The sequence below is a fragment of the Pseudophryne corroboree genome, chromosome 7, assembly GCF_028390025.1.
Source record: "Pseudophryne corroboree isolate aPseCor3 chromosome 7, aPseCor3.hap2, whole genome shotgun sequence".
In the NCBI taxonomy this organism is placed as follows: domain Eukaryota; kingdom Metazoa; phylum Chordata; class Amphibia; order Anura; family Myobatrachidae; genus Pseudophryne; species Pseudophryne corroboree.
This window is the reverse complement of record NC_086450.1, coordinates 229326864-229345412: the sequence shown is the minus strand read 5'-3', so window position 1 is coordinate 229345412 and position 18549 is coordinate 229326864. Positions and strand designations below refer to the sequence as shown.

General features: G+C 44.3%; 1 protein-coding gene across 34 annotated transcripts in view; it reads right to left on the bottom strand.

The window, feature by feature from the left end:
- Positions 1–18549, bottom strand: part of CLASP1 (cytoplasmic linker associated protein 1) — a 773091-nt gene that overhangs the window by 380630 nt on the left and 373912 nt on the right. For 20 of the 34 annotated variants that reach the window (XM_063933995.1, XM_063933998.1, XM_063934002.1 and 17 more), the window contains 5 exons: positions 9994–10071; positions 9265–9432; positions 8788–8837; positions 8534–8698; positions 8102–8125 (listed from right to left, as the gene is read on the bottom strand). In XM_063933995.1, the coding sequence (XP_063790065.1) occupies positions 8102–8125; positions 8534–8698; positions 8788–8837; positions 9265–9432; positions 9994–10071 (485 nt within the window). The remainder of the gene's footprint in view (positions 1–8101; positions 8126–8533; positions 8699–8787; positions 8838–9264; positions 9433–9993; positions 10072–18549) is intronic. The other 14 variants (XM_063934000.1, XM_063934007.1, XM_063933997.1 and 11 more) reach the window with 1 other exon arrangement.

The window sequence follows — 18549 nt, the reverse complement described above, 5'->3', positions numbered from 1 at the left end:
ATTGATTTCTCTAAGATATACAAATAACACTTATGTTTAAACAGCATTTGATAGAAGTTTTCCTAGTTTTGTTTAGATTAAGTATTGCAGTAAAACAATAAAAAAAAAACCAGATGAATCCCAGCTGGAAGCTCTTGCTCCTAGATAAAGTCCAAATAGCAGCGTTTATGTTACACCCCAGGTAAATGCTGACGCCGTTCAACACTTGCTATATCTTCAAGGCGATCCTCTTGGGGGGAAAAAAGAGCTGTTTGAAAATAAGAATTTACTTACCGATAATTCTATTTCTCGTAGTCCGTAGTGGATGCTGGGGACTCCGTCAGGACCATGGGGAATAGCGGCTCCGCAGGAGACAGGGCACAAAATTAAAAGTTTGACCACTAGGTGGTGTGCACTGGCTCCTCCCCCTATGACCCTCCTCCAAGCCTCAGTTAGGATACTGTGCCCGGACGAGCGTACACAATAAGGAAGGATTTTGAATCCCGGGTAAGACTCATACCAGCCACACCAATCACACTGTACAACTTGAGATCTGAACCCAGTTAACAGCATGATAACAGAGGAGCCTCTGAAAAGATGGCTTCCAACAATAATAACCCGATTTTTGTAACAATAACTATGTACAAGTATTGCAGACAATCCGCACTTGGGATGGGCGCCCAGCATCCACTACGGACTACGAGAAATAGAATTATCGGTAAGTAAATTCTTATTTTCTCTGACGTCCTAAGTGGATGCTGGGGACTCCGTCAGGACCATGGGGATTATACCAAAGCTCCCAAACGGGCGGGAGAGTGCGGATGACTCTGCAGCACCGAATGAGAGAACTCCAGGTCCTCCTTAGCCAGGGTATCAAATTTGTAGAATTTTACAAACGTTTTCTCCCCTGACCACGTAGCTGCTCGGCAGCGTTGTAATGCCGAGACCCCTCGGGCAGCCGCCCAAGGTGAGCCCACCTTCCTTGTGGAGTGGGCATTTACAGATTTTGGCTGTGGCAGGCCAGCCACAGAATGCGCAAGTTGAATTGTGCTACAAATCCAACGAGCAATCGTCTGCTTAGACGCAGGAACACCCAGCTTGTTGGGTGCATACAGTATAAACAGCGAGTCAGACTTTCTGACTCCAGCCGTCCTTGAAATATATATATATATTTTTAAGGCTCTGACAACGTCGAACAACTTGGAGTCCTCCAAGTCGCTAGAAGCCGCAGGCACCACAATAGGTTGGTTCAGGTGAAACGCTGATACCACCTTAGGGAGAAACTGAGGACGCGTCCGCAGTTCTGCCCTGTCCCAATGGAAAATCAGATATGGCTTTTGTACGAATAAGCCGCCAATTCTGACACTCTCCTGGCCGAAGCCAGGGCCAGTAGCATGGTCACTTTCCATGTAAGATATTTCAAATCCACCGATTTGAGTGGCTCAAACCAATGGGATTTGAGGAATCCCAAAACTACATTGAGATCCCACAGTGCCACTGGAGGCACAACCGGGGCTGTATATGTAGTACTCCTTTGACAAAAGCTTGGACTTCAGGAACTGAAGCCAATTCTTTCTGGAAGAAAATCGACAGGGCCGAAATTTGAACCTTAATGGACCCCAATTTGAGGCCCATAGACAATCCTGTTTGCAGGAAATGTAGGAATCGACCCAGTTGAAATTCCTCCGTCGGAGCCCTCTCCTTCAGGATCCGGCGTTCAACCGCCATGCCGTCAAACGCAGCCGCGGTAAGTCTAGAGGTAGAGTGCACGGATCCTCCGTGCGCATCTCTTGAAGTTCCGGGTACCAAGTCTTTCTTGGCAAATCCGGAGCCACGAGTATCGTTCTTACTCCCCTTCGCCTTATAATTCTCAGTACCTTGGGTATGAGAGGCAGAGGGGGGGGAACACATACATTGACTGGTACACCCATGGTGTTACCAACGCGTCCACAGCTATTGCCTGAGGGTCTCTTGACCTGGCGCAATACCTGTCCAGTTTTTTGTTGAGGCGGGACGCCATCATGTCCACCTTTGGTTTTTCCCAACGGTTCACAATCATGTGGAAGACTTCTGGATGAAGTCCCCACTCTCCCGGGTGGTGATCGTGTCTGCTGAGGAAGTCTGCTTCCCAGTTGTCCACTCCCGGAATGAACACTGCTGACAGTGCTATCACATGATTTTCTGCCCAGTGAAAAATCCTTGCAGCTTCTGCCATTGCCCTCCTGCTTCTTGTGTCGCCCTGTCTGTTTACGTGGGCGACTGCCGTGGTGTTGCCCTACTGGATCAACACCGGCTGACCCTGAAGCAGAGGTCTTGCCAGGCTTAGAGCATTGTAAATTGCCCTTAGCTCCAGTATATTTATGTGAAGTGAACTCTCCAGGCTTGACCACACTCCCTGGAAATTTCTTCCCTGTGTGACTGCTCCCCAGCCTCTCAGGCTGGCATTCGTGGTCACCAGGACCCAGTCCTGAATGCCGAATCTGCGGCCCTCCAAAAAGGTGAGCACTCTGCAACCACCACAGAAGAGACCCCCTTGTCCTTGGAGACGGGGCTATCCGCTGATGCATCTGAAGATGCGATCCGGACCATTTGTCCAGCAGATCCCACTGAAAGGTTCTTGCGTGGAATCTGCCGAATGGAATCGCTTCGTAAGAAGCCACCATTTACCCAGGACTCTTGTGCATTGATGCACTGACACTTTTCCTGGTTTTAGGAGGTTCCTGACTAGCTCGGATAACTCCCTGGCTTTCTCCTCCGGGAGAAAAACCTTTTTCTGAACTGTGTCCAGAATCATCCCTAGGAACAGCAGACGTGTCGTCGGGCTCAGCTGGGATTTTGGAAAATTTAGAATCCACCCGTGCTGTTGCAGCACTACTTGGGTTAGTGCTACACCGGCCTCTAACTGTTCTCTGGATCTTGCCCTTATCAGGAGATCGTCCAAGTAAGGGATAATTAATACGCCTTTTCTTCGAAGAAGAATCATCATTTCGGCCATTACCTTGGTAAAGACCCGGGGTGCCGTGGACAATCCAAACGGCAACGTCTGAAACTGATAGTGACAGTTTTGTACCACGAACCTGAGGTACCCTTGGTTTGAAGGGCAAATTGGGACATGGAGGTAAGCATCCTTGATGTCCAAGGACACCATAAAGTCCCCTTCTTCCAGATTCGCTATCACTGCTCTGAGTGATTTCATCTTGAACTTGAACCTTTGTATGTAAGTGTTCAAAAGATTTCAGACTTAGAATAGGTCTCACCGAGCCGTCCGGCTTCGGTACCACAAACAGCGTGGAATAATACCCCTTTCCTTGTTGTAGTAGGGGTACCTTGACTATTACTTGCTGGGAATACAGCTTGTGAATAGCTTCCAACACCGTCTCCCTGTCGGAGGGAGATGTTGGTAAAGCAGACTTCAGGAATCTGCGAGGAAGAGACGTCTCGAATTCCAATCTGTACCCCTGTGATACTACCTGCAGGATCCAGGGGTCGACTTGCGAGTGAGCCCACTGCGCGCTGAAATTCTTGAGACGACCCCCCCCACCGGACCTGAGTCCGCTTGTAAGGCCCCAGCGACATGCTGAAGACTTTTCAGAAGCGGGGGAGTGCTTCTGCTCCTGGGAAAGAGCTGCTTGCTGCAGTCTCTTACCCTTTCCTTTGCCTCAGGCAGATATGAATGGCCTTTTGCCCGCTTGTTCTTACGAGAACGAAAGGACTGAGGCTGAAAAGATGGTGTCTTTTTCTGTTGGGAGGTGACCTGAGGTAAAAAAGGTGGATTTTCCGGCTGTTGCCGTGGCCACCAAGTCCGATAGACCGACCCCAAATAATTCCTTCCCTTTATACGGCAAACTTCCATATGCCGCTTGGAATCCGCATCACCTGACCACTGTCGCGTCCATAAACTTCTTCTGGCAGAAATGGACAGCGCACTTACCCTTGATGCCAGAGTGCAAATATCCCTCTGTGCATCTCGCATATAAAGAAAATGCATCCTTTAAATGCTCTATAGTCAATAAAATATTGTCGCTATTCAGGGTATCAATATTTCCAGTCAGAGATTCCGACCAAACCCCCCCAGCACTGCACATCCATGCTGGGGCGATTGCTGGTCGCAGTATAACATCAGTATGTGTGTATATACTTTTTGGAGTATTTTCCAGCCTCCTATCAGCTGGATCTTTGAGGGCGGCCGTATCAGGAGACGGTAACGCCACTTGTTTTGATAAGCGTGTGAGCGCCTTATCTACCCTAGAGGGTGTTTCCCAGCGCGCCCTAACCTCTGGCGGGAAAGGGTATAATGCCAATAACTTCTCTGAAATTAGCAACTTCCTATCGGGGGTAACCCACGCTTCATCACACACTTCAATCAATTCATCTGATTCAGGAAAAACTACAGGTAGTTTTTTTACACCCCACATAATACCCATTTTTGTGGTACTTGTAGTATCAGAAATATGTAACGCCTCCTTCATTGCCGTGATTATGTAACGTGTGGCCCTACTGGAAAATACGTTTGTTTCTTCACCGTCGACACTGGAGTCAGTGTCCGTGTCTGTCGACCGACTGAGGTAATGGGCGTTTTAAAGCCCCTGACGGTGTTTGAGACGCCTGGACAGGTACTAATTGGTTTGCCGGCCATCTCATATCGTCAACCGACCTTGTAGCGTGTTGACACTATCACGTAATTCCATAAATAAAGCCATCCATTCCGGTGTCGACTCCCTAGGGGGTGACATCCCATTACAGGCAATTGCTCCGCCTCCACACCAACATCGTCCTCATACCTGTCGACACACACGTACCGACACACAGGGAATGCTCTGATAGAGGACAGGACCCCACTAGCCCTTTGGGGAGACAGAGGGAGAGTTTGCCAGCACACACCAAAGCGCTATAATTATACAGGGACAACCTTATAGTAAGTGTTTTCCCTTATAGCAGCTTAATATATAATAATATCGCCAAAAAATGCCCCCCCTCTCTGTTTTAACCCTGTTTCTGTAGTGCAGTGCAGGGGAGAGCCTGGGAGCCTTCCCACCAGCGGATCTGTGTGGGAAAAATGGTGCTGTGTGCTGAGGAGATAGGCCCCGCCCCCTTCACGGCGGGCTCTTCTCCCGGTTTTTTCTGTAATCCTGGCAGGGGTTAAATACATCCATATAGCCCAGGGGCTATATGTGATGTATTTTTAGCCAGTAAAGGTAATTACATTGCTGCCCAGGGCTCCCCCCCCCCCAGCGCCCTGCACCCTCAGTGACCGCGGTGTGAAGTGTGCTGAGAGCAATGGCGCACAGCTGCAGTGCTGTGCGCTACCTTAAGAAGACTGGGAAGTCTTCAGCCGCCGATTTCTGGACCTCTTCTCTCTTCAGCATCTGTAAGGGGGCCGGCGGCGCGGCTCCGGTGACCCATCCAGGCTGTACCTGTTATCGTCCCTCTGGAGCTAGTGTCCAGTAGCCTAAGAAGCCAATCCATCCTGCACGCAGGTGAGTTCGCTTCTTCTCCCCTTAGTCCCGCGTTGCAGTGAGCCTGTTGCCAGCAGGACTCACTGAAAATAAAAAACCTAACAAACTTTTATTCTAAGCAGCTCTTTAGGAGAGCCACCTAGATTGCACCCTTCTCGGCCGGGCACAAAAACCTAACTGAGGCTTGGAGGAGGGTCATAGGGGGAGGAGCCAGTGCACACCACCTAGTGGTCAAACTTTTAATTTTGTGCCCTGTCTCCTGCGGAGCCGCTATTCCCCATGGTCCTGACGGAGTCCCCAGCATCCACTTAGGACGTCAGAGAAAATGGAGATGCCATTGACACTAGATCGTGTCATCTGTGGTATTTCACAGGTGATTCAAATATATTATTTAATTTGCACAAGGGTATCATTACTCACATATTTTTATACATTTATATGATGTAAACACAAACCGTAAACAAACTACTGAAATTGGGCTACATAGAAAGAAGCTGAAATCTGCAACTACAGACGGCGCAACTGCTTTATCAGCATGCAATATGTATATTCTAATCTTTCAGAGTGTACAATAAGTCAATCTAATAGAATCAAAATCTCAGGTATAAAGGACCTAAAATCACGATACAAACATCTATTTCCTGTTCTTTCGAAAGATACATATTTAAAATCATTGTCAGAGTTTCATATGTGAACTGTACATTACTAACACATGCCACAGAACAGAAAAATGGAATTTATCCCAAATCACCAGCATTACGGTCACAACAGCCCATATGAAGCACACAAGATCTAAATAAGTGATCAAACACAATTCTTAATGAAACAAGATTCTAATTATACACTATACAAGTGCTACAGGAAAGTACTTAAAGAAATCCATCGATTCTATCCTTATACAGTAAATATTCTGAAGTTTTTGAGCACAATGTACCCAGAATTAAAGTTTCCCAATTCAGAGCTGTCTGTAAAATCCTGGGGATTGAAATAAAAAAATAAAATAAAAAGTGTGCCCCTGCACTAGAGAGTAGAAACTGCGCATAAATCTAAGTGCGCACTTGTTTTCATTTTGAAATTTAATTTCAGGTCAGTTCAGTTTCATTTTCAGTTTTTATACAGAGAAAAAATAAAAATGTGAAATGTAATTTTAATTTCATGTTTTTCTTAATAATTCATTTGTTGGAACCTTTTCATGCATTTTACCATGTAGAGCGCCACATATTCCCCTGTTGCCAGATTTTAAAATTATTTTTATACTTAATAAATTTGGAGGCATTCTATAGATGGTTCTAAATTTCAAAACTTTAAATTATGGGCACATTGTCTATACATAACATCAAAATCATGACCCTTAACATTGTAGAACCTAAAGATTTACAAAAGGGTCTTATAACTAATGGGTGAAAAAATTGCATTATTTCAGGCTTTTCAAGCACCACATCTATTCTCAAGCAGAACCCCCATCCGGTCACCTTTGCACGCACAGATAAAAGGTTCCCTCCCATCCAAGTAATGATCAGTAATTTTACTTCTATACCTGGAGTGTCCACCTCAACCTTGGAGTATAGTTCTTTGTTAAGTAACTTTCTATATAATATATATCCTCATACATTATTTGAGCTGTGTGTGTGCATTGTATTGTGTGTATTCTGTGTATGTGAAAGTGTGTAGAGCTGTGTACAGAAAGGGACGTACAAAGGGGATTCATATAAACCATCATAGTCTTCTGAACATTGTTCTCACTTCTTTAATTTTATAATCAACTACAATCAAGTCAACATTATTATTTTAAGGACAAACTGTACTCACTCCCTGTAGCATATTTTATGGGGGTGCTGAGGATATTTACAGGGATACTCTCTCTCCGCAATCGTGTTGCCTTAACTTGTATAATAAGCTGAAAGAAAATACTGAATGTACTTGTGGAGGGAACCTTTTACGTCAGGGCTACACTTCCTTCTGCTTCTCCATAGATAAGCACAGCTCTATGACAGCTTGTCGTCTAAAAACATATATTTGAGAAATAAAACCATTTGGGAAAAAGAAACAGAGCCGACTAAAACAAAGGCAATGCTATATAGTGAAAACATCCATCTTTAATCTTGTCACAAGCATTATTAGAAAGAAGGAACTGACAGAAATAAAGAGGATTTAGACTGAAGGTTCCATGCTATAGAACTTTTCATGAGTCTTATCAGCAGTGCTGGCCCAGAACCTTCTCTCTTCTTTATAGAGCATTGTCTTTATACTTAACATTTCATTTATCCAGCACGTAAGGATGTTTAAAGGTAACTGCAGACAGCAGGAAAATCCCCGAAGTGACAAAACCCAAATGTGTCACTCTCATATCGCCGCAGCTCTTACAATATGTATTAGAGAGGTGGAGACGTACAACAAAAGTGCACTGACGACTGTCTAACTGTGAAAGGAAGGGGGGTTTCACAGAAGGAGGGACCCACAATAGATGGCTACATGAATAATCCATGTATAATGATGTAACAGGAATGTATCCTGTGCGCTAGATGAAAGCTGCTACCAGGCAGCCAGCAGAAGTGAATGCACAGTACACAGACACGTTACGCAGCATGCAGAGCACCAGGAAGCACAGATGAATACCAGAGAGAGAAACCCTGGTTGGACAGACCTCTGTCACACAATCAGCTTACCCTCAGATTTAGCAGTGGGACCATCTTTAGGCAAATTAAACATAGAAATAAAAATAGGGAGAGGAGACAGTGGGGAGAATTAGTGAAAGAACTAAATCAGCAATTTCAAAAAGTTAGTAAGTGATGATTAACCCCTGAGAGTCAGGAACCTATTCTTAAATGTACTGCATTCCCTATGGAGTTTGTGTACCAATAAAGCCTGGAAATGTACCCAATGTCTGTTCCTAGGATACTAAACTCAATTATAGGGAATAGTTTGAGGAAAAGGAAAATCACAGTGTGCAGAAGAATTAAGCACGGTATGATCTCTCCAAGTGTAGTGAGCCAACTCCAATCTGCAGAAATGCAGTGTATGGTGCACAGGCCTACATGGAGTGCATATGTGACTGAGCTGCTGTGAAAATGGGACGCATGTAGTGGGTTTCTCCTCACCTAAGGATGCATAAGACCCAGGTGGCAAAGCAGCAGCCGAACTGAAAGGCGCGGATGTGTTAGAAGATGCCACTTTGGACTTGGAGCTGGCTGCTGCATTCACATCAATGTCACTGCGGGACCGTTGCAGAGAACCAGGGAGAGCTGCAGACTTTACTGTGGAAACTGTATGAATGGAACAAAATCAAACGTCAGAGCAATGGTTTTTCTTTTAGTACAGATGCTGCACACTAGGTATTATGTTAAACACTCACCTCTGGACGCAGAACTGCCAGGGGGGCTTCTTTTGGCTGATAGTGTGCGGCTGGGAGAAAGACAAACATTAATTGATCACAGAAGACAATTTACATTGATCAGTGCCCACTGAAACTAGACTACGGAAATCACTACAGTCAGATACACAGAACAATCGCACAGGATTCTGAAAGTCTTACATCAAATACAGGTAAGGCACATACTCACACAGCACAAGGACTAGTAACATTGCTCATCAGAAGATACAAGAACGTTCAATACAATGAAGAGATCTAAATTTCCCTAATTCTAATATTGTTGTGTTACCAGTGGGCTTCACTTATTTAGCTCATACAAGGACCAATATTTACATCACTATCACACAAGCCATCATTATGATTGTTATATTTATACAGTTATTATTTCCGGTGCTATTAAAGGAAATCTCTATTCCAGAGCAGTAACTGTGGAACACACATTAGAGATCCTAGACTCACTTCAGGCTTTCCTGGGAACTGGATGAGGAACGGTCTGACTGAGGGAGGGAGACGATGCTGTCAGAGTTTTTCAAATGGGATTGAAGTGCTTTTTGATATGAGGACTCCAGACTGTGGAATAATTGTTCTGCTTCTCTACTGAAATGACCGTGGAATCCCCAGTAACACCTACGAAAATGAGATTATACATATGCAAACAATTCTTCAGTTTTGATAATTCCAATTTTCTGTTTAATTCCAAATGGAGTGTAAACAGACAAACGTTACGATGTACAGGTTGATATAAAAGTTATATACTAGGAATAAAGGAAGCTGACATGTGTTAATATAGTAACATTACAAAATATCATCCCCGGCTAGCATCCATAAGACGCAAGATATGGGGTTATGCATGCAGAAGTAAAAGTCTCAGCAACAAACATATTTCTAGAAAGGTTTGTGTACAGTATGAGACTAGAAAGTTCTTTCATATAAGATAATTTCTTGACTAACACTATTTTTATGTGTAAATATATTTGATATCTCCAGATATTGAAAACAAAAGCAGATATAAAACTTCCCAAACACACAATGACTGACTGTTATACAACAATTTTGTAGCAAGCAGGAGTATATTTCTCTAGTATAAGCAAAACCCGAAATGACTGTCAGTTTCACAGACAACCAAGTCTTCAATTCTGCAACTTCGTGCTGGTTAAAATTTATAGACCGGAGATTTCAGATACTTACTTGCGTGCGATTATCCTCGCTTCTGAATCTGGATCATTGAGTCCCTTTTTGATCGTCTCCACTAACACTGATATGTGCCTGGAATGGAGAAGACTCATTTATAAGGCTGCAGCCATCAGAAGTAGTAAATTTAGGAGAATAACCAGCAATTTTCTACTGACGATTCAGACAAACATTCATGCCAATCACTGCCTGTCTTGTTTTAGAAGGAACATTTAAATGGGGAAACAAAACAAGGCTGAGACCACATTCCTTAGGAGCTATCCCCTGGTTGCAATAGCAACCCTTAAGGAGGACGATGAAAGTTTAATAATTGGTTTCTCCTGTAGTTAAAATATAGTTGTGTCCACAGCTATAAAATATTATAGCAGTGTCCACAGTACATCCTCACATAGTTCACTATAATACAGTACAGCCACAGTTACACATGCACCATTCACTACACAGGTTGAGTCTTCCCATATCTAAAATTCCAAAATATGGAATATTCCAAAATAAATAATTTTTTTGAACACAACTGATTTAGTGACACCTTTGCTTTTTGATGATTCAATGAACACAAACTTTATCTACAAAATTACCACGGCTAATTACCTCACCTGGGCTATCCAATTAGCCCCATTGCCAGAACATATCAGTGTTTCAATCACCCCAAAAAAGATGATTGTGATTGTCATATTTGTATTCTGTTATAGCGGTCTGTGTGGACACTGTACTGTATGAAAGATAACTGGACTCGCTGTATGGTATTACAGCTGACCTTGTGGCCTTAACTGTACTGTATTATAGCTGTGTGTAAATGCAATGTTACTTTGTTATAGCTGAATATGTGCGGACGTGGCTGTACTGTATCCTCAGAACTGTCTGTGGTGACACAACTCTACTGTATTATAGTTGACTGAACACAACACAGCTGTACTGTAATAATGTTCTCCCCAGATATTTTTTCTAGCTGCCACCCACCAGGTGGGGGCAGTATATCCTGGAGGGACATATAATATAGATATATATATATATATATATATATATATATAGATATATAGATATATATATATATATATGTGTGTATATATATATATATATATATATATATATATATATATATGTATGTATATATATTATACAGTACCAGTCAATAGTTTTGACACACTCATTCAAATGAATGAGAAATTGTGTCCAAACTTTTTACTGGTACTGTATATTGTACTTGTGTCCAGCAATGCTGGGTGAGACACTACATATCTGCACACTTTTTATATCCTCTGCAATTTTCTCACTGGTCACACCATGGCCTGCCTCTTAAATACGGAGGAAGAATCTCTGTTACTGTGCCTTTCACAGTTATGCAAGCGCAGCGTGACTGTTTTTGACCATGTGACCTCTGTAGTGGGATAGTTCAAGGTAGCTTGTAAACATTTTAGCAGAGAAAAATCTGTATAATATACAACAGTGTGTCTACACACAGTAAGCTATAATACAGGGTATGTAGTCATTATGTCACATTCAGAATGTCAACAGTGTTGATAAGTGGACAGTGAACATGTAATTAAACATACATAGAAACATACATAGAATTTAACGGCAGGTAAGAACCACTTGGCCCATCTAGTCTCTCCCTTTTTTTTTACCCTTTAGGTAATCTCAACATTCACAATGTCAACGTGGTCATTCTGTCAATAGTCACAATGCTGACATTACAGGTTCAGGGTTAGGATTAATGCAGTTGGGGTTATATCGATGAGACTGTTGACATTGTACTTGTCAACATAACGTCCATGTTCACATTCTTATGTTGATATTTTGCACAACGTGTCAGCTGTAATACCGTACAGTGGACCTGATTCAGAGATGCATGTAATAGTGACAGCAGGCATATACAATATTGCATGAATACGAACATGCAAATGAAATTCAGCGTACACCAAAAGGAAGGCAGATGCCCAGGTACGACCGCCCATCTGCAGAAAAATCAATGCGCATGCGCGAGGACCAGTGCTTAGAAGAGTCTGTGCATACATCGATGCTAGCACATGCCAAACCACAGAGTCTCTTCTAAATTTTTAATTGACTAAAATATTAAAAAGACTAATCATTGCCTTGAAAACCATGTACCCAACACCTTAACCACTTAACTGACTATTTATTTCGCCAAAAACCGCTCCGAAATTGTCTGGGTTTTTTTTATGAGTGAATTAGGTGAAGAACATGAATTTAACCCTATCTCAAATTATTTTAGTAAAAAAAATATATATTATATATATATTAGGGCTGGGCAAGTTAACGTGTTAATATCGCGTTAACGCATTAACTAATTAATGGGCGACAATTATTTTAACGCTGCGCACCGGCAGCTGCCTTGGAAGGACAGAGGCTAAGCCGCGGCGCTATTCTAACTACAATGCCGTCCGTGAGCCAATCGGAGGTCACGGACCGGCAGCCAATCAGGAGCTGCCATTTGGCAGCTCCTGATTGGCTGCCGGCCCATGACCTCCGATTGGCTCACGGCAGGCTCTGTAGTAATAATAGCGTTGCAGCTCTGTTCCTCCATGCCGTGGCTGCCTGGCGGTTCGCAGGCAGCTGGCCCTGTCCCGATCTTTGCTGCTGCCTCCCGGGTCCCCTCAAAATGTAAGTTTTGTAGAATGCAGGGGGGAGGAATGCAGCGGTGCAAGTATGCGGGAAAGGGTGGGTACGCGTACCCTTAAGAATTTAGATATCTGGCACTGGGGGGGGGGGCATGTATACCTGGCACTGGGAGCATATCTGGCACTGGGGTGGACTTGTGTACCTGGCACTGGGGGCATATCTGGCACTAGGGGGCATGTGTACCTGGCACTGGGGGCATATCTGGCACTAGGGGGCATGTATACCTGCACTGGCCACACCCGTAAGACATTTTTTCTACTTGCACCACTGGGAATGGGGCAGCGTTTGTCAGTCCCGGGCCCCTTAATTTCTGATGGCAGCCCTGGCGGAGGGTGATTGTGGCGATCACCCCCCCTAGCACTGTGCAGTTGTAATCAGCTCTCTTCGTCCTCCCAGCTGCTGGTGCATACAGTAGTTAGCTGCGGGCAGCCATGGAGACCGTGACAGTGCCAGGGCCATTTCAAGTGTATTGGTGGCCGCCAGCGAGCCAATCGGAACTCAAGTACTGGCAGCCAATCAGGAGCGCAATACACTACTTTTGAATTCATTATTGAATCTTGCGCATAACAATGCGATTAATCGCGATTAATCTGAGAAAATCATGCGATTAATCGCGATTAGAAATTTTAATCGTTGCCCACCACTAATATATATATATATATATATATATATATATATAAATTTTTTTTTTTTTTTTTGGTAATATTTGTCCCCAAACATCGATCTGGAAAATCGCGACCATCGGAACATTGCGGCTTTCATTTTGAAAACCGGGACAGCCTCCAGGTATACAGGTGGGGTCTGGGTGTGGCTTGGGAGGGTTAATTTACACTCCCCAGCGGCTGCCATTGTCTGCAACCGCTGGAGGGTGGGATCCTCTCATGCGGACCGATCAGCAGTGATCGGCAGCACGGCAATCAGTAGGGGAGAGTGAAGGGAGGCAGAGGGACCTTCCGGTCCCTCTGACAGCAGCAGCGGAGGGAAGTTTCTCTTCCCTGCCGCTGCTAACACTCTCTGACTGGTACATCCTGTGCAACCAGGTCAGATAGAGCACTTGCCAGCATGGTCGCATCTGATGCGACCATGCCAGGCTAGTGGTTAAGTAGTGGATACAGGGGGCCAGATGTAATGCCACCCGACTTCGGCAACTGTGTGGGATGCCAGCCAAACTCAGACTTTTTTTTTTTTTTTAAAGTGGCAATCACAAGGCATGGTTTTGCCTTATAAGGGATTGCCCCTATAAAAAAAAAAACTCAGCGTTCGGCCAGCATCCTGACCCAGTTCTGTATAAAGGCTTTAAAATACTAACCCAAGTGTAGAAAGACTGTATTGTGTCAAGTGTAAAGTCGAATGCATTATTACAAACTGCCGATACATAGCCTTATTATTGAATATTACAAAACTGAAAAGCTGTTTTCTTTTTTTAAACACCAAATATTTTTCATTTTATATGTACAGTATAATGTAATAAATAATCTACCATAATCTTTTTTTATAATACTGTATGCATTTATGTATTCTGTATATATACATTTAAGATATATTTTCACAGATGATGTGCTACAGGTGCGCCATGAAGCACTTGCAGGGGTACCACAGGTTGGTGGTCTAGCACCAAATCAAATTTTTTATGGTCAAGGTGATAGGTAAAACCAGAACTGGTCGCTGCCAACCTTAAAATATGTGGACAATTGGAACACCACATAACTGAACCCAAAAATGACATCTAAGCACAATTTAATTATATTTTTATTTCAGGGGGAAAATGCACAAACACACACCCAGCATTAGTAAACTCGCTCATGAATAAGCGTGACTATAGAAGGGCTGTTTAACATGACTGCAGCAAGGATATACAGTTCATCCGGAAAGTATTCACAGCGCTTCATTTTTTCCACATTTTGTTATGTTACAGCCTTATTAAAAAATGGAATAAATTAATTTTTTCCCCCCTCAAAATTCTACACATAATACCCCATAATGACAACATGAAAAAAGTTTTTTTTTGGTGATTTTTGCAAATGTATTTAAAATACAAAACTAAGAAATCACATGTACATAAGTATTCACAGCCTTTACCACTAAGCTCAAAATTGATCATGGTGATCATCCTTGAGATGTTCCTACAGCTTAATTGGAGTCCAACGGTAAATTCAGTTGATTGGACATGATTTGGAAAGGCACATACCTGTCCCACACTAGACAGTGCATGTCTGAGCACAAACCAATCATGAAGTCAAAGGAATTGTCTGTAGACCTCAGAGACCGGATTGTCTCGAGGCACAAATCTGGGGAAAGGTACAGAAAAAACGAGATTTCTGGTAAGAACTTACCGTTGATAAATCTCTTTCTGCGAGGTACACTGGGCTCCACAAGGAATAACATCGGAGTGTAGAGAAGGATCTTGATCCGAGGCACCAACAGGCTCAAAGCTTTGACTGTTCCCAAGATGCACAGCACCGCCTCCTCTATAACCCCACCTCCATGCACAGGAGCTCAGTTTCGTTAACCAGTCCAATGCAGTAGCAGGTACTACAGACGACAATCGTGAATAGCCACATACACCACAGACTTACTACAGGAGGGGGTGTCAGCGGCTAATGCCATACCAACCCAAAGAAGCCAAGTGCGTCAGGGTGGGCGCCTTGTGGAGCCCAGTGTACCTTGCAGAAAGAGATTTAACAACGGTAAGTTATTACCATAAATCTCGTTTTCTGCTGCGGGGTACAATGGGCACCACAAGGATTAACATCGGGGATGTCCTAAAGCAGTTCCTTATGGGAGGGGACGCACTGTAGCGGGCACAAGAACCCAGCGTCCAAAGGAAGCATCCTGGGAGGCGGAAGTATCGAAGGCATAGAACCTAATGAACGTGTTCACTGAGGACCACGTAGCCGCCTTGCACAATTGTTCAAGGGTCGCACCACGGCGGGCCGCCCAAGAAGGTCCAACAGACCGAGTAGAATGGGCTTTAATAGTAGCAGGAACTGGAAGGCCATAAGCATGTGCAATCACCATTCTAATCCATCTGGCCTAAGTCTGCTTGTTAGCAGGCCAGCCACGTTTGTGAAAACCAAACAGTACAAAAAGAGAATCAGATTTCCGAATAGAGGAGGTTTTCTTCACATAGATACAGAGAGCCCGTACCACATCCAAAGACTGCTCTTTAGATGACAACTCAGGAGAATTAAAGGCCGGAACCACAACCTCCTGGTTAAGGTGGAAGGAAGACACCACCTTGGATAAATAACATGGAAGCGTTCTAAGAACCACCCGGTCACAGTGAAACATCAGATAGGGGGACTTACAGGATAAGGCACCCAAGTCTGAGACCCTTCTAGCTGAAGCGATAGCCAGCAAAAACAAAACCTTAAGGGAAAGCCACTTAAGGTCTGCAGACACAAGAGGTTCAAACGGAGACTCTTGCAAGGCCTCCAGAACCACCGACAGATCCCAAGGGGCCACAGGTGGTACATAAGGAGGCTGAATCCGCAACACGCCCTGAAAGGTATGAACATCAGGTAGGGCAGCAATCTTTCTTTGAAACCAAACAGACAAGGCAGAAATGTGAACCTTGAGGGAGGCCAGACGAAGGCCTAAGTCCAGGCCCTGCTGTAGGAATGCCAACGGTTTGGCCGTACTAAACTTGAAACAGTCATGATTATGAGACGCGCACCAAGTAAAGTAAGATTTCCAGACCCTATGGTAAATCCGAGCAGAAGCTGGCTTACGGGCCTTCAACATAGTTTGAACGACCGCCTCAGAAAAACCCTTGGCCCTCAAGATGGAAGCTTCAAGAGCCAAGCCGTCAAAGCCAGATGGGCCAAGTCCTGGTAAACACAAGGGCCCTGAATGAGGAGGTCTGGTCGTTGTGGAAGTAGAAGGGGACGATCTAGCGAGAGGCCCTGTAGATCGGAGAACCGGTGCCGTCTGGGCCACGCTGGAGCGATCAGAAGTAGGATTGGGCAGGAGTGACACCGGAGGGAACACGTACGGCAGCCGAAAGTGCCATGGAATTGCCAGAGCGTCCACGAACGCTGCTTGAGGATCTCTTGTCCTTGCTCCGAAGACCGGAACCTTGTGATTGTGTCGAGACGCCATCAGGTCCACATCTGGAAGGCCCCATTTGTAAACGAGAAGTTAAAAGACCTCTGCATGGAGGCTCCACTCCCCGGCGTGTATGCTGACCGCGAGTGACCTCACCGCAAAGTTCCCACCATTGAAGATAATGGAGCGGCTGTGCGATGCGCTGTCTGTCAGCTCAGACGCGCATAGCCAATCAGGAGAGTGCCACGACGTGGCGCTCCCTGATTGGCTGAAGGGACCCTCTGTGACAGGAGTCACGGGGGGGTCTCAGCATTCGGGGAAAGGGGTCCCATGTGTAAACATGGGACCCCTTTGAGTGCGTGGATCGGGTATGCGGTTTGTTTTTTTGCCAAGTACGCGGATTACAAAAAAAGAACAGGACACACTGGATTTAGGTGAGTATAATCTTATTTTCAGGTACCCCGGATTCTACTTGGAGACGTGGACAGAGTCGGCGTGTGAACATAGGTAAGTATGTGTGTGTCGGCATGTATGTAATAAAGTTTCATTTTCACGTTGTGCGTGTCCTTTTTTTTATTTGGGTATTTTTTTGCAGAAGAACTACAGGTACCAGCGGGCCCGTTTTACCCCCGCTTGCTGGTACTTGTGGTTCTCCAAGTACCAGCTTGCGGGGAGGCTTGCTGGGACTTGTAGTTCTGCTGCAAAAAACAATATTCTTTTATTTGTCACAAGGCTATCAACCCCCCATCTGCAGCCCATGGATGGGGGGGGAGACAGCCTCGGGCTTCACCCCTGGCCCTTGGGTGGCTGGAGGGGGGGGGGGGGACCCCTTGATTTAAGGGGTCCCCACTCCTCCAGGGTACCCCGGCCAGGGGTGACTAGTAAGTGATTTAATGCCAGGACCGCAGGGACCGATATAAAAGTGTCCCCCGGCTGTGGCATTATCTCTCTGACTAGTGGAGCCCGGTGCTGGTGTTAAAAAATACAGTGGACCCCTACGTCTTTTGTCCCCCGTATTTTTTGCACCAGGACTGGACGCAGAGCCCGGTGCTGGTTCTAAAAATACGGGGGATCCCCTGTAATTTTTTTCTCCGTATTTTTACAACCAGGACCGGCTCAAAGAGCCCGAGGCTGGTTATGCTTAGGAGGGGGGACCCCACGCATTTTTTTTTTCTGGATTTTAACCCATTCCCACCCCTTCCCACTGAAAACCATGCTCTCTCTATTTTAGTCAGTTAAAAAAAATATATAATTTTAAAAAATATATAAATAATAGTTGTATCTCCTAATAGACAAACCAAGTACCTAATCCCTTCTAATATAAATAGATATGCTATTAGCAATAAAAAAAAAACACCAAAAAAAACCCCATGTTTTTAAATTTTTTTATTAGATTCCGCCAGCAAAGTGAGGCGGAATGAAATTGACGAAATTACTGTCGAAAAGCACTGTTGTCGAATCGACATTCTTCAATTGAATATACTTTTGTCGAAAAGCCGCATTTTTACCATTGCAGACATGTCGAATTTGACAACTGTCGAATTTTAAAAAGTCGAATCTGAAAAGTCCGTTTTTTTGTCGAAAAGTACTGTATTGCATTGTCAAATATTTTTTTTGTGTCGAAAATGCCGTTTTTCGACATTTGCGGCAATTCGACCGCAATTGCATATACCCCATAAACTCTTGTTTTTTAGTATTTTCATCAATTCGAACCCGCTCCCTTGCCAGGACTTCATGAATGTGGTGCCTCCGAAGAACATCAACACCTATAAAAAAAAATTTATTTTTTTACTTAAACCATACTTATTCTTTCATTTGTGTCAATTTAAATACATGTCACATTTCACACGTTTTAATTACACACAT